The 22075-nt window shown below is 42.5% G+C and overlaps 1 protein-coding gene across 2 annotated transcripts; it reads right to left on the bottom strand.

Moving 5' to 3' along the window:
* Window positions 1-860: 860 nt before the first annotated feature.
* On the bottom strand, window positions 861-21127 carry plcd4a (phospholipase C, delta 4a). Of its 2 annotated transcripts, XM_072379264.1 has the most exons (15): window positions 21016-21127; window positions 18139-18367; window positions 17804-17933; window positions 17492-17723; window positions 17149-17350; window positions 12384-12528; window positions 11718-11870; window positions 11124-11277; window positions 10395-10408; window positions 3069-3225; window positions 2801-2917; window positions 2209-2387; window positions 1983-2115; window positions 1432-1581; window positions 861-998 (listed from the first exon to the last, which is right to left on the bottom strand). In XM_072379264.1, the coding sequence occupies exons 1-15, from the start codon at window positions 21125-21127 to the stop codon at window positions 907-909; spliced, it is 2199 nt and encodes a 732-aa protein (XP_072235365.1). In that variant the 3' UTR covers window positions 861-906. The 2 variants fall into 2 exon arrangements, with proteins under 2 accessions (XP_072235365.1, XP_072235364.1); XM_072379263.1 differs by lacking the exon at window positions 10395-10408 and having other exon boundaries at window positions 11116-11277.
* Window positions 21128-22075: the final 948 nt, after the last annotated feature.

Raw genomic sequence — 22075 nt, 5'->3', positions numbered from 1 at the left:
CCAACAGGTATTTTGACCAAAGCCTGTCTCATACAATAAGACTTCAGAAAATTGTGTCAAATAGTTTAAAAGGACAGAATGCATCAACTTTAACATATTAACTCAAACTCAACTTCATTGATGCTGTTAACGTGAATCTGGGAGCAGAAGTACAGTTCTCTGTTGAAGCTGAACATATCTGAATATGAACAGGGTCTTTGAATGAGTGTCCAAAGATTTTTCAAGTTGAAAGTCCTGCTCGTCAATAGCAAAAAAAAATACACCCTTGACAGTCATATACCCCGTTGTGCTTTTTTGAACATGAATGAATGAGTCCAAACAGACTCTGACACCAGCCTTCTCTGAATCTGGAATTACTCTGCACTGTTTCCGGGGCTTAGGGTTATTATAGTTTGCAGCATCTACCACAGTAACCACTGTGTGGCAGAAATCTAATTGTTATTCTAATTCACTAAACTTGATCAGAGTTTATCAATCTAACTTTGGTTTTACAGTGACATAGCCAGCGTGCATGTGCAGGAAAAGGAAAGTGAAGGAATGCAGACAGCATGAACAGCTTGAAGTGCTGCTTTTTAAAGAAAATACTGACAAACAATCTCACTGAAACATATGGTGGCACGTTTCCCCTACAGTACAATATTTCAAAGAAACACATCATACAGCAGAAATAGGCGGTACAGTTCAGGTCACTCACAGGAACAAGTTGCACTACACTGAACAAAACAAAGAATGCAGACATGCACAGTATATTTCTGCTGTCTGGAGCCACCAAACATTTGGCGTACTGTTTATTCACATCAAATAAGACATATAAATACTATTTTCTCTTTACTGAAGGAGAGAAGAAGGCTATTGTCATTACTAAACAGGATGAGCTATGCTGTTTTCTAGTAAGACGATACAGGTTTATTCCAGGTCTGTGATCCTGACATGAACAAACAAGGATGAGGGAGGAATATTGGTTCCATCTCTGGACAAAAGGTGAATGTGACGATAACCTGAGAACACAAAACCAAACCAAAGGCATCAAGGAGCAACTAGGTTTCCGCACTTTCTTATTCACAGGGTAAAGGGAATTTTGCCACTGTTCAAGAGGGTCATATTCAGTCACACATCCATATTAAAAAAAAGATTGTTGTTCACTGCTCGTCAGACCTCCAGAACCTCATCTATAAGGATAAAGCCCCTAATCAATGACTTTGGGTCTTCTGTATCTACTATGATACATTCTGTTTTCTAATCTCTCGGTGAATTAAACATTGAGTTGAGTACAATGTTTTTTGAGGCTCTTTGTTTCACCAAATCTCTATACTTCTCTCTATATCTCTCTATCTCTATACTCTATACTTTGTTGTATTTAACAGTGTTTCTCTTTTAAATATGAAGTTTATCTAACAGTAATGCTGTTCCATCCAGCTGTCTCAACCCTACCTTGCTGCATGCAGCTGAGAGGGAGTGTGTACTGTCCAACAAAGTCATTCTTTGATGTCTTGTCGTAGTCTTCCACCACAAAGCGCACCATAGTCAGCTCAGGGGTGTGGATGGTGAAGCGCAGCGTGTCATACCACACAGGGTTGAATCCTGCAAAGAGATCAAACTGGTGGCTGCCAGCACTTAATTCCCTGATTTCGTGTGGCTCTGAGCCATAACTGACATTTCGTGTGTAGGATTGAGTGACATCTAGTGGCAACGTTACAGACTACAACCAACTTACTGTAAAAAACTCCTTATCTATGAAAAAGACCCACCACAGAGTCACTGTTTGGCTTGATATTACTGACTTTATATTAGATAACTTGTATATCTGTAGATATAAATGTATCACACTTAGGGCTAAAAAAGCTTCTTCCTTTGATGTGATTTTACACCAAACAAAAGATCCCTTTGAATATCACATTGCATTTCTCCCAATAGGTTTGTCTAAATGCTACAGACTGGAACTTGAGGGCTGCAGTGCTCAGTGTGTGTGTGTGTTCTTATACCATTGTTCTCAATGTATCTGGTCTCTTGCTTTGCCTGGTCCATTGGAACTCCATGGATCTCAACTTTGACCAGAGGATCCACTATAGAACCCTCTTTGATGTTGACTTTGGGCAGCTGCTGGCCACTGATCACCTTCATCACATGTGGTAAAAACACATTCTTTCAGTGCTGTCTGTGAAGGTTCATGACAGAATAAAGCCTTCTTTCTGTTTCTGTGGTTTCTACCTGTATGGTTAGGATGACGGGGTGGTAATCGTTCCGTTTCTGAGGAATCTCCGGGTCAAACCGTTCCTGTTTCTCTCTCATGAAACTAGGTTTCAGGACATAGCCACATCCTCCATTCTGGCTGAACAGCCCGTCGTTTAAATCCATCCCCTCACCAGCTGTCTGGAAGTTCAGTGCAACTGAGCCGAAGAGGAAGGAAGAGTTTTTCTGTTTTATCTGATGACATTTAGAATCAGGATACACTACACTGAGGTACTGAGTACTACTATTAAAGATGAGCAGGAAAATCACTGTTCATTCTCAAGTCTTCTGGTCAACTTCAAGCCTGTTTTTTATGTTATGTTATAGATAAATTGAAGCATTGTGTTTTGAGTCCCTCAAGAGGTTTTGAATAGACAAATACATTGTTTGGTTATAGGAAACAATGGAAATGCAACTTCATGTTGAGTAGAAGATGTGCAATGTGAATATTAAAAAAAATAACTTAACGAAAGTTTGGTAGAAGATATAATTTGATAAAGGTTGTTTAGGAAGCCTACTTTTTCAACAGAATCACTAGGATCAATAGAATCTAATTATAGGTTGCAATCACCAATTTGGCACCCAGCATTCCACATTTCCTGAGGACTGAAATTGGAAGAATCAGTTCGGAAGCCAGTAGGATAAACCCTGGTCAGCTGCCTCGAGTTATGATGCACAAACTCTGCTCCTAAAATGGAGATCATACACCAGAAGTTAAAGTGACTGGACACACGTGAAATGTAAAACAAAAACTAGACATCTGATCGAGGTTACACCAACCTTACTATCGATTCAAATATCAGAGACCTGTCAGAGAGTGATAATGTAACTTCAATTACCTGACTCTCGTAGGTGCTTTCGGGCTTTAGACTCTGTGAAAGAGGCCACCTCATAGAACTTGGAGTGGATATGGGAGTGTTTGAAGCTTCTAAAGTGGACACTTTTGCAGTAAACTACACAGTCTGACAACTCCTTGGACAGATGTTGTTTTGACTTCTGTGGAAATAAGAAAAGAAAGGGGAGGGAAGTTATATATACATAAGGTATATACAAGATCCCCCTTTTCAGAGGCCTGGTAGCTTGAGGGTTCTACGCAGAAGCTTAGCTGTCCCTAGAACTGAGCTATTCAAGACAGAGAACCCTGATGTTGCTGAGTGGATCTATTGGAGTCACTTTCTCAGTTTGGGGGCACCGCTGGCATTGCTGTTGCCTGACTTTCCACATCTTTTCAACTTCCTTCTTCACCCTTTGGGATTTTGGAGATTCTTGGGTTCCTTCATCTTGATGTTTTTTCTCTTCCTTTGTAGTTTGCTGACGACAAAAAAGTCCAGTTGACTGTAAGATGGGTTTGGATGCTTCCACTTCCGGATTGCTGCTTTTGTTTTACCAGCTATCTCGCAGAGCAGTTATTTTTTGTATATATATGTCGTTTTCGTGCACTGCTTGTCTCCTCTAATTGTACCCCTAGAGGTATACTTGCTGTACACCACCATCTTATCTTTTTTTCTGGGGTTCGGTCACTTTTTTTTTACATCCCTGAGCCCGGTGTGAGCGTCTTACTGGTTCTGGCATTATTTATTTACATCACCGGATCGCTGTTGCTAATGACGCTTTACTCCATGTGGCCTTAGAGTTTCCATCTACCTCAGCATGGATACTTTCGGACACTTATGGACCCTGGTACTATGGCTTTCTGTGGAGTTTATTTTGGCCAACATCAGCAATCTGGATTTTCCTGACGGACAACGAGTCACCTTCTACAGAGACCTACTGCAACTCGCACTGCAACTCCACACCTGCATCCCCACAGACACAATATCCTAGGAAAAACTCTGGAACCACCAGTCACACAACAAAAAGGAGAAGCCCGGCTTAATAGGGAGAATTGTAAATAATGGGCACTCTCCGTCATCCCGGCACTTCTTACGCAACAAAACAGACTATCTGCAAGCCAACGTGACCCACATGCATGAATCCAGGAATGCCTCAATTCTTGCATTCAGTTACATGGTAAAATAAGAAAAGCAATGACGACTTGTTGCACATAAAAAGCCCCTGAGACTCAACGTGACACTGAGTTGACCGGCAAATAACACGTCTGTGAGGATCTGTTGGTTTTCTGGGTTTTCTCTTGGTTTTCCACCTGTTCCTGGCTTCCACAGGTGTGGCTCCTGGAGTGGCTGATTATTGACTCACCTGTGATGGTCTGATTCTCTCCTGCTCTTAAGCCTGAGTTCATTCTCCAGTTGGTGTCAGTTCATCTGTTCACATGTCACAGCTTGGACAAACTGATTTTGCTTGTGTTCACTGAAGATCATTTGTGTAAAAATGTACCTTTTTGTTTAGTCTTTGCTTCTCAAGACTTGTCAACAACCCAGAGCCTGGATGTTTCTCAGTTCTTCAAATCACTTACCTGTCGCTGTAGCTCAGGAGGAAGAGCAGTTGCCCATCAATCCGAAGGTTGGTGGTTCGACTCTGGCTTCCCCGGGCTACATGTCGAAGAGTCCTTGGGCAAGACACTGAACCCCACGTTGCCCCCCCCAGTGTATCACTGGGGTATGAATGTGTGTGAATGATTAGAAAAAGCACGCAGTTAAGTATCTTAAGACGTGCTGTATGAGTGTGTGTGAGTGCGGCATGTAGTGAAGTGCTTTGAGTGGTCAGTTAGACTAGAAAAGCGCTATACAAGTACAAGTCCATTTACCTTTTTTCAAGCCACTCTGTACTGCCAACTTCTCCGGGGGGATTACTAACTCACAGTTACCAGGGAGACCCAGCCCGGTCATAGGATTTTGGATTTACAACTTGGATGCAGACTTTCACATGGAGATTTTCATGTCCTCTTCCTCTCTGTAGACCAGTTCAGCCTCTCAGTTATTTTCTGGCCTACCCACACTTTGGACCGGCACCAAACATTTATTTTTGTCAATAAACGTTATTCATAAGTAAGTTGAGTCCGTCTCTGATTAGGGGTCCTGCCATTGAAGAAACCCTAACCCAGGATTTCCACTGGGGACGTAGCGGATGCATAACGGCATAACGGTCATCGTTGCTGCTCGCTGCCACTCCAGTTAACAAGAGTACTCATTGGGCAGTACCACTGGGCAGCAGCGCTATCAGCAGCAGCTCAGCAGCGCTATCTTTACATTGCACTTCTAATTTTGACAGAGCCGTTGCTGGACCGTGTCAAGCTCATCAGAGCAGATTGCACCAGCACAGGAAATCTGACACAGAATCAATAAAATAAAACTACAATTACACAAATATAGAAACTGACTAGCACACTTATGATAGAACCAGATTGTCAGATCAACAGGTTCTTCCATGTCGGGGAAGCAAATTAAGCTGTTTGTTGTTGTTGTTTCCTTTATACACACAGTTTATCGCGGGATCTTGCGGTCTCACGTATGTTCTGGATTATCGCGGGATCTAGCAATCTCACGTGGATATGGCTGGCTTGCAAGCCAGCACTCCGCTACCGTTACGCGCCAGGTGGGGATTGACTCCGGGCAGAGGACGGAGCAAAACCATGGCCCACTGTCCACAGTGTCTGCCTTTATGGAAAGAAACGCTGGTGCTCACCAGTCGTCATCCGGGAGGAGCTGTGTCACAAAGACATTGAATTATTGGCAGTCTCCCTCCACCCTTTCTAACTCCCCAGAGAGTTCCTTCAGCTCTTTTTCATCCTAGTATACATCCACCTCAGAGCAAATCCTACAGCAGCCACTGAACACATTAAAAAAATATATATATCAGGAACTCCTCTTCCGTGACTCTCCTAAATTTGTTTTGGGAGACCTCAACCACTGCTCACTCAACAGGTGCCTTAAAGGAGACCAGCAGTACGTTGTACCAGCATGGCTTGTTGTTCCTGATGCATACCATACGTACATGCAGAACAACATGTCTACTTTTCTGGTTCTGTTTTCAGCATATGGCTTCTTTCAAGGTCTCTTAAAACTCTCTGGAGCCTGGCTGACATACAATATATCAACACATAAATATCTAAGGTAATTACCCGATATGACAGCATTAGACCATCTCATTCAGTGCGGTTACATGCAGGCAATCGGATCGGATTAATGGCTAAATTACAATAAGACTGAGTTATTCAGCTCATGTAACAAGCTTAATCCGACAAGAAATTGAATCGGATCGGGTTACTTGCGATCAAATTAAGACCCCGAGGTAACTCGATCCGAATGCCCACTTAACGTGCCTTGAGCGTTCTGCGCATGCTCGAGATTTTTTCCCGCGATCATCACCCGGAAGTCGAAGGACATGATATTCCTGTTGTTGTCGTCAGAAAGAAACAAACAAGCGATGGAGAATGCTCCGTTGGGCATCGTCTGTGCCATAACCAGCTCATCACAGATGTAGAGGGACGCAGCTTCATCTCGCTCTGCGTTCGCCATCTTTCTGAATGCCTGAGTTTGTTGTTGTTGGTGGTGAAGACGTCAACTGGAAGTGGCTCTATTAGCGATAGCTGAAATGGGGACAGCGCCACCTATCGTACCGGGGTATGACACGCTTTGTGCCAGTGATTCCATTCATTCACCGCCATATATCCAAGGATAATTACCCTCAGATAAGGAGCAGAACCCAACTATAGCTGTAATCCAGTTAATCTCATCATGTAAACCCACTGAGTGTGGTACAAAACATTAATCAAGTCTTGCTTCTCCACACACACTATCATTTAAGCATCACTAGTTTATAGGTCTGAATCTGGACGTCCCACAGGCATTATATCTGTCATTTTTTATCATCTTTGGGGGCATCTCCCACGTTGACTTTAGGACTTCCTCTGGAACTGTCCAAGCTGATTGTTAACATAGTGCCGACATAGTGCCGTCAAAAGACAAACCTTGATCCTAAAGTTCTCTTTTAGACCTTTACATATGACACAATGACTCACGATAAAATTGTCTCTTGACTGGAGCATTGTGTGGACATTTAAGGATCTTCTCTTGGTTGGTTTAAATCTTTTTTTTTTTTTTTTTAACAGATTCAGGCCTTTCTGTGAGACTGGGTGTTTTTTTAATGAGCTCCCCTTACATATGGAGTCATCCAGAGGCCCATTTTCAGCCCAGTATATTTTTCCATTGTATGCTTCAGTTAGGTTCTGTTCTGAGAATATATGGGATTTAATTTCATTGCTATGCAGATTACTTTACCTATCCCTAAAAAAGCTTTAAAAGCGTATTTAATAAACAAGTAAATCCTGTTGACAGCGCCAGTATCTTTCAGAGAAAAGCTGTTGCAAAAGTCAAACCTTTTCTTTTCTTCATTGACTTGATAATAATTTATTTAAAAATTCATGTCTTCATTTCATCCAGATTTGATGAATGTAATAGTCTTTATTCGGGTATTAAGCAGTCCCTGCTTTCTTGTCTGCAACTTGTCCAAAACGCTGCAGTTGGACTCCTGATAGGCACATACAAGTCTGACCACATTTCACCTGTCTTTACTTCTTCACGCTGGCTCTCAGTTGTTTTTAGAATTGATTTCAAAATCTTACTGACTGTTTTGAAAACGTTAAACATGTTACCGATCTGACACACTCCAAGGTATCACTGATGTCAGCCGACAGTAACCATAAACTCCTCCATCAGAATACTGAAAGGGAGATGCAGCTTGTTCCTCTTCCAGTACAAAGTGATGTTGCTGAGGTAGGCCCAACCAACCGTGCAGGCTTACTTTCTTCTTTGAGCCCTCGATGATCGTCACTGGCAAAATGCCATGTTGGTAATCGTCATTGTAAGCTCAATGGACAAGCTTTTTTCAACAGAGAAGGGGCTCATTAAACAACTGGAGATGAATCAGTCAGCTTGCTCGACTGGATTGCTCTTAAGGTCTATGCAAATATGACTCTAAACGTAACATATCACGAGCATAAGAACGTGAAAAGATTTACCTCAATTAAATGTCAAAAGTTTCAAACCCTTCCATGAGCCTGGTGGTCAGATAAGATGCTTCCTTTAAAGGTATGGAGGCTGTTTCAGACAGAATTGAAGCATGTAGAGGCGTGGTACAATCACACCCGTCTGCTTCAATCAATTTTTGTCAAAACTCAGGTCAAAATAACTGTTATGAAGTGTTTCAATAGCTCCTCTGTCTGGTAGGAGTACCAGGTGTCTGAACTTATTGGACCACTTCCACCTTGAAATTACATGAGGCTCATTGAATCTAACCAAGGAACTGAGCCCTGAACACATGATAGGGTGAACCCTTGTGATGAAAAGGAATCCTGTTGTGGGAGGAAGCACTGGGTACACTGAAACCTTCAGACAATCCCCTCGTGAACTGTGTAAATGATACTCAGCCACAGTGCCAAGCAAAACAGGTGTGCTGCAAGGGAGCTTCCATGACTGTTCCATGATAGATCAGAGGTGTGGTAGGCCCAGCAGCACCTCTGCATGAAAGCTGATCTGCCTGCTTCACCCAGCTCTGAGGGCATCACCCTCCTCCACCACAGCACCACCACAGGCATCAGTCTAGCAGACAGTGAGACAGCTATCTCTCCAGACACTTAAGCCACCAGCCAGAGCACTGCAGAGCTCACATCACTGCCAAAGCTGCTGCTGGCCTCACCTCTGATGACAGGAGTCCCAGTGTGGCGTTTCATGCTTCTCAGATGCCTATCAATAAACATGACTCTAAGTGCTCAATAACTCCTTTACACAGTTTGCTGCGCTCGGCACATGAACACATTCAGGATGCTCTAAACACACACATAATTACAACTGAAGTCCTATTTATGCTTCACATGCAAGTGATGAAGCTCCACAATCATCAGTCCAAATGATCGACTGAAGCACTACAAAATATCTGGTTCTTTCAGAGACAGAGTACTATGACTCCCAGGGTGGGTTACAGAAACAAGTATCAAATCACTGAAGATAATAACACTGAAGTCATATCAGCTGCCGAGAGCTTGAAAACTTCTACAGTCCGCCTTTCTGAAGTCACACCTTTAGAAAGAAGCTGCATTTCATTGTCACTGTTGGTCATGAAATGACAACTGAGCACGACAACAGTTCAGGGCTATTGTTCAGACTGGACATGATGCTTCCACGATCACAGCTGGCTTCCCTTGGAGCAACAGATTAATAAAGCTTAGCATGATGGTCTAAAAACTTCAGGTAAATTTCACGTTGTGAATCTACTGAATGATTTTACATTTTCTCCCTACTTAGAGACTCGACACGAGCCCGTGTCTCTTTTAAGAAGAGGTTAGAAAACCTTAAATTAACCAAAGTTAGCCTGTTGTGACCCTGCTTAGAACTGCAAGCAAAGGTAATAAGAAATAAGTAATGTGTAACATCCAAGAACTCATGTTACAGTCATGGTAGAGGAGATGTGCAGTCCAGAGTTTGTGATATTCAAAAGACTCAGTTAGGTTCACATCACATGGGATATACTGAATAAGAAGATATGTTGTAGCACAGTGGTGACGCTTGTCTCTCTGAGTAAGTGGATCACCTCATCTAACACCCAGTGCCTTTCAGTCCTCTCCATTTTTCATGAAGGGTGACAGAAGTTTATGGAATCCTTTTGTGCTGGATAAGATAGTAACCAGATTTCTAGGTGTGTCTCAGTGACTTCTACAAACATCTAATCCAACTCAGTTCATCACATTAACCTTTAGTTTGCTCTGATCACTGTTTGCCCAAAACAAAATGAACACAATTGGATGTTTCAGCAGGTGTTACAACCACTAAACACATGCAAGCCAGTTTGTCTCTGTGACTATTCACAGCTCAGAAGTGCATTAGAGTCAGATCAGCCTGGAGTCTCTGTTCTGCTTTATTCACTTCGACACAGGACATCGAGGACTCTGCATGTACAGGGCTTGCGTTGCCTTGCCCTAACCAAGTGACTGTGATAGCTGAACCTATAGGAAGAGAGAGTGAAGCCAAAAGGAAATATCAAACACTCTGAGATGTGATATAGCTCCTACATGTGTGAGATATCTCATGCAAGAAATGCAGGAGCATTAGATAGTGTAAAGCAACAACCTGTAACATATGTATCAGTTGGAGATCTTTTTCCCCGAACATTCAGTGTGGTGGATAGCTTTTTAAGCACACGCTGTGAAAATCTGCTGAATTCTAATGCCCAGATGCTCTGTAAACCATTTCACACATGACCTGCACCCGAACTTTATCCTGAGACGCTCTGTAGGACTGTGAAAACGAAAAAGTCTTCAGCATTTGCTCCTGACTTCTAGCAGAGATTCTCCAGCCAGCTCAATTGTAAATTCTCTGAAGAATAACCGAGTAAGACAATGTGAGAGTGTACACGTTAATCTTCAAGAGCATTCGTTGTGAGTTAGTGAGTGTGCATGCTGCTAAGATCTGCTGCTATGTTCAGAAACTGTGAGATCTTTAAGATATGATGGAGCTCGGTCATTAAGAGCTTTATATGTGAGGAGAAGAATCTTAAATTCTATTCTGAATTTAACAGGGAGCCAATGAAGAGAAGCTAAAACTGGAGAAACATGATCTCTGCTGTTAGATCTCATCAGAACTCTGGCTGCAGCATTTTGGATCAGCTGGAGGCTTTTCAGAGAATATGTGGGACAGCCCAATAATAAAGAATTACAGTAGTCCAATCCTGAAGGAACAAATGCATGAACTAGTTTCTCTGCATCACCCTGAGACAGGATGTTTCCTCACAACAATCAGTTATCAATGCGATGCCTGTAATCAAAATGAGAGCCTTTACTTTGGATTACCATAATCTACTAAAAGTTTTTATTCCCACTTCGGTCCACTTCCTGGTCATCAGTTTAAAACTGAAACAGTGCATCAGTTGGATTGCCCTTGTGTCTGAGGTCATAAAGTTGGACTGAAGCACATTTCAGACTAGACTCACCCTCACCCTTCGACGGATACTCTCACGGTGTATGTTATCTTCATCTATTTCGGCCATCTCGTCTTCATCGCTGACCTCCCCGGTCAGGGAGTCTTCTGCCACCCCGGTGAGGCTCTCCTCAAGGCCACCAATCTTCTTTGCTTTCAGAAGAATCTTCCCCTTCAGATCCTATCAGAGAGTTCAAATAAAACAATCTTTGACAATTCTTGTCATTTATATTGAATAACTTTAGTCAGTTCACAGAAAAGTCTTCTTCTTTGGGGTAAAACGGCTCCTGCATTGTAAGATGAAAAATATAGCTGTGTTGAATCATTCAGGGTACCAGTTTGTCATGTACCAGACTTCACAGACAGCAGCTGTGAATATGGTTCATTTAGTAGATGACTCACAAGGCTGAGTGACACTTAAATTACAAGTCATAATCCAGGATCCAGAACCCCAAGCCTTAGATGAGCATTAGGCTCTTGTGCATATCACCTGGGTGTGTCCCAGGTATGGTGGTTTTCATGTGGTTCTGCAGGGAAGTGTTGAACATCAATGAAGCATTTTCTGATGATAAAGTACCACTCAGAGTGAGACAGGGTAGAACAGGTGACTGCACTGCTCACCTCAGGAGATGGCAACCTGATGGGAACTTTGCTATCCAACATGCTTTTGAGCAACTTGTCACCCAGAATGTGGTTGAGGTGTTGGGCCATGACTCTCTGTTGCTCAACACTGCAGTGGTTCTCAATGGACAGGATGACTGGGTATTCTGATACCTGGATAGGGGAGAGGACAGGAGCAGGTAGGGGGAGGGAGGGTGTGTGTAACTGAACTCTTAAGAGTATTATTATCCAGTAAAAGTAATACACCTGCTGTCATACACACGTAAGATGTGCCTGGCTAACTGAGAGAACAGCAGCAGATGGACAGACAAGAGGTCACAAGGCCTGCTGCACAGCTGAGGCTGACATGCACATTAACCTGCATTTTGTATATCATAGGACAGAACTTAAAAATATGACGATGAGTGAGGTTGATACAGCTTTACAGAACAGTTATAAAACATGCCTGTTTATTTCTAAATGATAAATACATAGCAACTCTGCCCACTGGGATAAACCTAAAATAAGTTTTACCAGGAAGAACTGAAAATGGTCAACAAAAAAAATCCAACTACGTCAAACTGGAAGTGCTGAGCAACCAAGAAATGATCTGAGCATGTAGAATGATTGTGCTGCAACATGTGCTTCAGATTTACTGTTTCAGTAAACCAGCCTAGGTGATGCTACCTTGAAAGCATAGTTTCCCACTGCAGTGACCACGTCCTTGAAGAGTATCTTAGAGGTAAAAGTGTGTCCGTGGTAGACGATGGGTTCTCCACTGGCACCATCCCAGCAATCTACTTCCACACATCTGCAGCCGCGATTCAGAGCCCTTAGCAGTGAGAACAAATCCATGTTTCATCCACTCATTACTTTATCCAGGGTCACAGGAGGGTAAAATAAACTCAGAGTTCATTAACCCAAACATTAGACTGATGAGACAGAATTAATCACTTCAAAACATCATGAACGGTGGAGGCTAAATATGGAGCAAGGTCACAGGAAATCTCATTATTTACTGAAGCATGGCTGACTGCACATTTCCCACTGAGAAAAACCCTGAAATATTGGAAATGGTGTGGAAGCGGATTTAGCTAAAAGCATCTTTGAAATGACTCACTGTGAAAAACAAAGTAGACTCTCCTTTAATTAAATGGTTGAACGTGTCAGGTCCTTACCTGAAGCCTGTTCTACGAAGCCTTTATGTGAGCTGTTTAAACAAAACCTAGCATGGAAGATCTTCCTAAGCAGTATTACGCACTCTGTATGTCAGCCCAGGTTTTCTGACTCTCGACATGTGCGTGCTCACGTAAAACAGGTGGAGTTGGCATCAGGTAACTCACCACAATCTATGATTCTGGAAGACTACAAAGCAACAGAGCAGCTGCAGCCAAAGCATGAAGGAAAGCTGATTAGAAAAGGAATAAAGATGCTTAAATTAAAGTATGTGACAAAGTGTCTTATTCTTTCAGACAAGACACCAGTTGTTCGACATGCCATTCGCACCAAAATGAGTAAACATCGAAGTGATTCAAACCAGTCAGTCTTTTTAAGATCTATTTCTGTTATCCAGGGAACTCTCTCAAGTTTCAGTCATGATTTTGATCAATAAAAGCATTTCCATTCAAAATCCTTAAATGTAGGCAGGAACTATCTTTAGAGTAATCAGTCTCTGTTTTAGGTGACGTAAATATTCTTTCTGCCTGAAACATTTCTAATAAAGATGCTTCTGAGTGAAGTCAGACAGAGGTTTTCTAACCGCCAACATACTAACATCTACTTTATTCTAAGAGCAGTGATTGCTTTGTGATACTGAAACTATTACAAATATCAAGGTGTCAAAATGAGGTGAATCCAACCTCAGATGAAAAACAACACTTTCATTATTTATTGAACAAAACACAGAAGCAGTGTGTCAGAAACCAAGTGAACCCCCTGATCCAGCAGCTTGTAGCAACAGCTTCAGCAGCAGTAAGTTGAAGTAATGGTTTTCTGTATGGCGTTATTTCTCACATGGTTGTGGAGGAATGTTGGACTTTTTATGTAAAATCACTTAGAGGGTGAAGCTGACACTGACATCCGATAAAGACCAAATAAAGATCAGAGGACCCTTAAACTCTTCAGGACCCGTTTACCATCCTGGAGGACTTGTATGGCAGCTCTAGGTTTGAAGGATGAAGTTCAATGAAAAAATACACATTTTTAAATGCACAGGTATGCACCCCCTTTAGTGCTATGAAGCCCCTGAATAAGGTCTGCTGCTACCATTCACAGACAAACATTCAACAAATCAGGGTTGGGTTATAAAAAAAATATCAGAAACTTTGATAATCCAACAGAGCACCATTTAATCGATCATCACAAAAGGGAAAGACTATGGTACCACCACTGACCTGCCTGGAGAGGGCTATCCACCAAAACTCACAGACTGTGTAAGAAACTGGGTTTGAATTAGTAAGACAACGAGAGACCAAAGGTGACCCTGTTGTAATTTGGTGCTATATAAATAAACTGAATTGAAGGAGCTGGGGTTACGGCGCTAACCCTAACCCTAACCCACAGAGAAGACTGGTGTATCCATTATCCGGCTTTTATTGAAGAGTGGACAGAAAATCCTAACAATTGTGGAAAGATTCACCAAATGTGGGCATGTGGGAGACTCCCCAACCATGGGGAATAAGGTCCTCTGGTCAGATGAGACCAAAACAGAACTTTTTCTTTCGGAAAACACTATGTCTGGTACAAACCCGAAGAACACCATCCCCATAGTGAAGCATGGTCATGGCAGTATCAAGCTGCGGAGATGTTACACTGCAGGACCGGGAATAAATTGTTTGAGGCTGAGGTTCACCATCCAGCAGAACTATGACTCTAAGCATACTGCTAAAACAACACTGAACTGGTTTAAAGCGAAAAGTTTGACGATGTTGGAATGGCCTCGTCAAACCCCAGAATTCAGTCCAACTGAGAAGCTGTGACATGACCTAAAGATTGCTGTACACCAGCAGAACTCATCCAACGTCAAGGAGCTGGAGCAGTTTTACTTTAAAGAACAGGTTAGTGACAAAGTCATAAAGACATACCCTAAAAGACATGCAGCTGTAATTTCTGTAAAAGAATCTCCACAAAGCATCGACTATGGAGTGGGTGAATATTTTTGTGCAATCAAGTTTTCAATTGTTTTACTTTATTTCTCTTTTTCTATTACTTCACAATGACGAATATTTAGCATCTATCAAATGACTAAAAACCTCACAAATATCCTTTTTAATTCCAGGTTGTAAAGTGACAGTAAAGATGCTTCTCCAAGCTCAGTAACTCAAACAGTAATGGTGATACAGCTGGAACAAATGAATTTTCTTTCATTTGCTCAAGTTTGTGCACACAAGTGGAGCTTCTTTCTGTACATTTACTGGACATGGACCGAGAACCTCACTGTGCTGCAAGCTACACCAGAATGTAATCGCAATCCAGTTAGATCTGTAATATTTCTGAGCTGCAATCAAAGATGGTACCAGGCAAGTCCTGCATCTGAAATCATTCCACTAATAAAAGTCAGTTTTGTCCTTGGCTTCAGCTGAAGGCTGCCAATGGGTCTGACATCTCCTACATAGGTTGTGAGGTTAGACAATGTTGTCTTAGGAAAGGAAAGTCCAAATGGAGACTAGCTAAATGTAAGAGGAACCCTTAGTCAAACAAGTCCTGGGGCCTCATGTACAAAGGGTGCGTACTCACAAAAAAGTGGCGTACACACTTTTTCATGTCAACGATCAGATGTATTGTTAGAAAAATTATATAGTTATACTATGAGAAAAGCTGCATGAATAAGAGTTTCTGTGATGGGGGGAGGCCTCCTCCTGTCTTTTGGTTCTCATAATACTATGTAGCAAGCAAAAGTGTTTTGACTGTCTGAACTCGTCTTCCCATAACATTAAATGGCTAGTAATGCCTTTTCCTATAACATTGAATGTCCCTTTCCCATAACATTGTGTGGCCAGCAAACATAAACAATATAAATAGCAAGAGCACCACTTTGTTAGTCAGACAACTCAAGACGTGCATTGAGCATGTGCCCCCCCCAATTTCTATCCCGTCTTCACAGAATCATAGTTGGTGGTTAAAGTTTTTGCTGGTTAAACAACAGCTTAAGATCTTTCTAACAAGCCCCTGATCGTCTCTGTGTGCAAATGTTAATAACCCCGTGTGTAAAGTGTGAAATGTCTTAATCAGCCTCACCTTTTCCCCGGCGCACTTCTGCTCTAGATTACTGTATGAACACATTTGTTTAAATACAGGTATTTACCTTGGAGGTAATCAGAGTCACCCACACTCCCACACCCACCACCCCTGAGAGAGCAGCGTCACCCATAGTTGTGCCGACTCTCTGTTCAAACAGCCCCCCCCCCCCGCCTGTTTTTGCCACACTTCGGTGGTGGGCAGCCAGTCTCCGCTTCACATCCACCTTAATATCGAACCACTTCTTTTTCACCTCTGCTTGTGTGCGCTTCTCAGACGCCTCAGCATTAAAGGCCTCGCTCTCCCACCCACTCCTTTTACGTTTGCTACTTATATCGTAGGACAGCCTGCCAAAGAGCACATTTTTGCGGGCCTCCACTTTAGAAAGTTGCACCTCCATCTCACTTCCCATTAAGTTATTCTTTTTCCCGTCTTCCTCATTCTTTTTTCTTCATTTTCTGATCGTGCAGAGAGAGGAATCGCAGGTGGAGGGCTCATTTAAATATGATTTGCATATTTAAGTAGGGGCGTGGACAGGGAGGAGTCGGGTACTCCCACATGTGCGCTCAATTCCACTTTGTTTGGGATGTACAAAAGAAATGTGCTTGGATTCATGCGTGCGCACACATTGATACATCCGGATATTTTTGTACGTTGGAGGGCATTTTGGTTTGAGCGTACGCCATGTTTCAGTAGGAAATCCACACAAGTCTTTGTACATGAGGCCCCATACGAGAAAATAATGTTATCTGCAGTGTTATTTTAAATTGTGTAACCAGAATGGCCCTGAATTTGATAAAAATCCTTGATACAAGCGTTTGAAGATACAGTTTGTGTCACTGTGTATGTAATATGCTACCTCCTCTTTCAGAGCTTTTTTTTTTGTGAATCTCTCAGATCGGCCCATCAAAGTAAAAATCCACCTCTGTTTGTTTTTCACATCCCTGATTCCAATCAAACGCTTTGAACTGTCAGAGGGTAGACCAGTTATGCGAGTCATATTTTGTTACTTCCAAGCAGATTTAAGCAGTCTGCAAAGACCAAATGCACTCCAGAGCACTCTATGTCTATGACTGATGTGTATGTTCAGTTGTGTGATGAAAAATCAGCAGAGACAAAAATAGATATTTACACCTAGTGGTTCAGAGCATAAACTGCTCACCACCAACATGCTTGCACAGACAACAGCAACACAATATTTTACAAACTCTGCTACCTGATGTACCCCTCCACACTGCTCTGGCCTCGGAGCTGGTCCTCCATCAGGTACGTGTTGTGGGAGGAGGAGATGAAGTAATGGCACAGCGGCTGGCTCATGTCCTGGAAGATGCCCCTCCGCTGTGGGTTGAAGATGGAGCCCTCAGCAGAACCAAGGTACATCAAGAACCCATCAAATGTCATGGCATTCAGCAGCTTGGCTGGAAATGCAGCAGGGTATTTTCAGTACCCACTCACATAGTACCAAAATCTAACCCCTGTTGTATAGAGACGGTACTAAACAATCACCTTCATTTTTCTACGACATCAAGGTGATTCAAACAACAAGAGACAGTGTGTACCTGTGTCTGAAGGCTCGTAGAGCTCGATGAGCTGCTTGGCATACTGTTGGATATCCCTGCCCTCCAGCTGCTCCTCTCTCAGGAAGTCCTGCAGGTCACTCAGGGAAAACTTCTGACCATCAGCCGAGAACTCCTGGAAAACTCTCAGTACATCTTCACGCTGGGTCAACATCTTGTAGAAGAGCAGAAACTCATCATCCTCCAGGGTACCAGACTGGGACTTGTCCGCCATCTGAGATAGAATAAACATAGATTTGTTCAGCTCTGTTCTGAATGCTTAAATCACATGTTTGTTTTTTCAGAGACTCTCACTGTGAAAAGGCGATGAGCATGGTGTTCATTCATGTCCACATTCATCATCTTCAGCAAGTCTTGCACTTCCTTGAAGTTCATCCTGCCATCGTTGTTCTTGTCCGCCTTCTTGAACCAGTCGCTGATCCATCTGAGAGCGACACTTAAAGAAAGTGTCCTTTTTATTTGTGGAAAAAAACAGTGTTTTAACACGGTAACTTTTAACAGTTAAAACTGCATTGCAGTTATGTCTGACCTTGCTAATAAGAGGGTATTTTGTAAATTTAGGTTGGACTGCAAACAACCACTCTTTCAAAGCACTGATGGCATCTGAATACAAGCTGAGAGAAGGATACTGGTCCAGTTTCTCCCTCTCCCCCATGTTTTCCAGATTCTCCATCAGCTTCCTCATGCCCTTGATCCAGGACTGTGCCTCCTCAGCTGACTCAGCCACCAGATCCAGGTTCCCCCTGCGGCCGCGGAACACCAACGTCAAGCATCTGTCGGCTGGAAACTCATCCGCGATGCTGAGCAGAACCTCACTCTGGTGGCCCTCTCGCACTGCCTCCACATCGCTCACAGAAACTGGACACAAAGAACAACAAGTTGGAGCTCTGTGAATGTCTAAGGGCTATTTTATCAAAAGACCAAACATATTTGTTGATTGAAAACTAGATAGATCAAAAACTAGCATCACTGGCTCAGTTCCAGTGACACCAACCAACACGGAGAATGCCAGGAGCGAGAAAGCACCACAGCAATATGAAATTCACTTTTTTGATCAAGTGCTTGGTGAGCAGGATGCTAAAGTATGACAGTGCCCCAGTCGGGAATTAGTATGTGTCGAGGACATAACAATTTTGAATTAATATGTGGCTTAAACTGGACTTTACTCTGAAAGTGCATGGCTTCCTTTATAGGTAGCTACAACCCCGGCTCCACTTGGGAGATCTCCTTCTCCTGCAGCCCCTCTGCCTCATCCATGTTTCTCTGATTGAGTAGAACAAGGGCCTGCCATACTCAGTTTGTTCTTAAAGCCCTCAGAAACAGCACAGTCTGCCAGTGCTCCTGATCTTTCTTTGTTTAGCTCTTGCAGCACACAAAGGCAGCATGGACCCCAGCTCACCTGACCAAGCCAAGGTGAGTGTACGGCTGAGAGTCCACAGAGAGATGATGCAGAGTTAGCTTAAGTGCTAATTCCACTCCAACCAGAATCCTTCTTCTAGCGAGCACAAAGCATTTACATCAAATACTGGACTTTACTAAACATGGGACCATCTCTAGCCCCCTTTCTCCAAGGATTGAATTATTTCTAAGGGCTATGGTAACAACAGAACACACTGGGCATTAGCATTCACGTCAACAGCTAAGCATAGGGAATACTCTGTACTGAAAGTGCAATGTATTGAGTTTTCTCTTCTAAGATCTTGTTGTGACAGTGTTTAGATGGTAAGGTTCATTTTAGTTTAGTTGATGTTAGTTGTGATCTTGCATGCAGACCAACCATCCTTCTTTTGTGTAACCTGGCACCTTAAACATAAGTCACACACTAACATCGAAAGTCTTTCTTAATCTGAACTGAATGCAGACAGGGATTTGAACATCCTGTGCTGTAGCATACCCCCCCCCACACACACACACACACACACATTCACACAATTGGTCTTTTATTGCTTGAAAGCACGGTTGATTTATTAATTGTACCAAATCTAATAAACACGATTGTGCTTTTTAAAGGAGCAGTTTTTTGTGGTCATTATGTAGGTGTACTATGATATTTTATATTTGTTCTATACATGTCATACAGAGCATCTGGAAAGTATTCACAGTGCTCTACTTTTCCCACAACATTCTATATTACAGCCTTATTCCCAAATAGATTAAATTAATCTTTTACTCAAAGTTTAACACACAATACCCCAATAATGAAATATAATGAAAAAGTCAAACAAGTTTGTTAGAAACTTTTGCAAAAGTGAGCTCAGATGCATCCTGTTTCCACTCATCAACCTTCAGAAGTTTCTACAACCTAATTGCAGTCCAAAATTCAGCTGATTGGTCATAATTTGGAAAAGCACATGAAGTCCAAGGAATTGTCTATAGACCTCAGATTATGTCGAGGCACAGATCAGGGCAGAAGGGCCTTAGTGACCAAGAACCCGATGGTCACTCTGACAGAGCTGCAGCATTGCTCTGTGGAGAGAGGGGAACCTTCCAGAGAGACACCCATTTCTGCAGCACTCCAACAATCAGGCTTGTATGATCGAGGGGTCAGACAGAAGCCACTCCTCAATAAAAGGCACATGACAGCCCGTCTGGAGTTTGCCAAAAGGCACCTGAAAGACTCTCAGACTATGAGAAATAAAATTCTCTGGTCTGATGAAACAAAGATTGAAATCTTTGGCCTGAATGCCAAGTGTTATGTGTGGAGGAAACCAGGCACTGGTCATCATCTGGCTAACACCATCCCTACAGTGAAGCACGGTGGTGGCAGCATCATGCTGTGGGGATGTTTTTCAGCAGCAGGAACTGGGGGCCTACTCAGGGTCGAGGGAAAGACGAATGCAGCAATGTTCAGAGACTTCCTGATGATAACCTGCTGCAGAGCGCTCTGGACCTCGGACTGGGGCGAAGGCTCATCTTCCAACAGGACAACGACCCAAAGCTGTGCACCGACGCTCCCCATCCAACCTGATGGAGCTTCAGAGGTTCTGCAAAGAAGAAGGTGGGATTCTGCCCAAAATAGGTGCCAAGCTTGTAGCATCATACTCAAAAAGACTGGAGGCTGTAACTGCTGCCAAAGGAGCTTCAACAAATGCATGTAAATACAAATGTTTTATTTTTGGTTTTTATCTATAATACATTTGAAAAGTTTCAAACAAACTTGTTTGACTTTGTCATCATGGGGTATTGTGTGTAGAACTTCTGAGGTGAAAGATTAACTCAACCTGTTTGGGAATAAGGCTGTAACATAGAATAATGTGGAAAAAGTGGAGCTGGAAATACTTTCCTGATGCTCTGTATCTGTCCCAGATTGACATGAATAGACCAACATATTTTCAGACTGACACTGGAGTTTAGTTATTAGCTTCTGACTTTTATCAGTGGTTTTTCATTATTAATTTCAATGGATATCGATAACTGACCTTGCACACTTATTGATATTTGCAGCAACTATACCAGGTCCTGCTTGATCAGTATTCAACCATCCTGAACACTGACATTGTTCTTACATGTGGAATGAGCATTGCCAGCCTTCTTGGACTTGTACCAGATGGTCATGCAGTCATCCTGCAGCTTGAAGTATCGCTGCTTCTTCCAGGTTCGAGACTTGATTTTCCGCATCACCGTCCCAACAAACATGGACTGGAGGTTATCATCCCCCTGAATGCCTGAAAAGACAATAAATCTGATGACAATTCACCCCCAATAAATGGGGAATCCTAAATAATTTGGCCTGAATAATTTTGCTGAGAGAATGTTTAATCCCAATCAGCCACTATATGTTCATACAGAATTCACACATTGTTGTCATGAATGTAACCCACCACACCAGACAAACATTTGACTGGACTTACGGAGGCCACTCCCTGAGGAAGCCATCTGTTGTTTTCTTACAACTCCATCTACTAAACAGAACATAGAAGACATTATCACTGCTGTCACTTATGGGGGGGTTAGGGAAGTAAAACACATAGTTAGACTCAGATATAAGTAATACATGTTTACAGATTTTTCTCACGATGTCCTTTTACAAAACAAAAAACAAATAAAAATGTTTCCAGCTAACATTTTTTACATCTTTATTGTGACACAAATGTGACTCCTACATGTTTTTCCCTTTGTTTGTGTCAGAACGGACTCACTGACAAAGTGTCTCTTTCCCATAGCAGTAGTGTTGGGAAGTTTGACTCTTTTTACTGAATATTTTATTCTCGAACATTAAATTGAACAAATATTTTTTTGAGTAATTTCGTTCATTTTTCCAGTAGGTGGCGCAGTAGCCCTACTGTGGGTGTTGTACAAAAAGGCCACGGTTCTAAACACTTAACAGTCAGTGCGGTTACATGCAGGCAATCGGATCGGATTAATGGCTAAATTACAATAAGATTGAGTTATTCAATTCACGTAGACAGCTTAATCCGACAAGAAGTTGAATCGGATCGGGTTACTTGCGATCGAATTAAGACCCCGAGATAATTCGATCCAAATGCCCACTGAACGTGCCTGGAGACGACCGTGGATCGGATCGAGCGTTCTGCGCATGCTCCAGATTTTTCCCCGCGATCGTCA

The sequence above is a fragment of the Leuresthes tenuis genome, unplaced genomic scaffold (assembly GCF_036924035.1).
Source record: "Leuresthes tenuis unplaced genomic scaffold, fLeuTen1.0.hap1 SCAF_1, whole genome shotgun sequence".
NCBI classification, from domain to species: domain Eukaryota; kingdom Metazoa; phylum Chordata; class Actinopteri; order Atheriniformes; family Atherinopsidae; genus Leuresthes; species Leuresthes tenuis.
This window is presented reverse-complemented; position numbering and strand designations above follow the sequence as displayed.

Excerpts from the sequence above, each read along its gene's own strand:
- plcd4a (XM_072379264.1), bottom strand. The coding sequence starts at position 21,127 with ATGCGGAAAATCAAGTCTCGAACCTGGAAGAAGCAGCGATACTTCAAG. Across the intron at positions 18,368-21,015 it reads TGGCAATGCTCATTCCACAT|TTTCTGTGAGCGATGTGGAG; the intron begins GTAAGAACAATG and ends CTTTGTGTCCAG. Across the intron at positions 17,934-18,138 it reads GAGAGGGAGAAACTGGACCA|ATGGATCAGCGACTGGTTCA; the intron begins GTATCCTTCTCT and ends TGTCGCTCTCAG.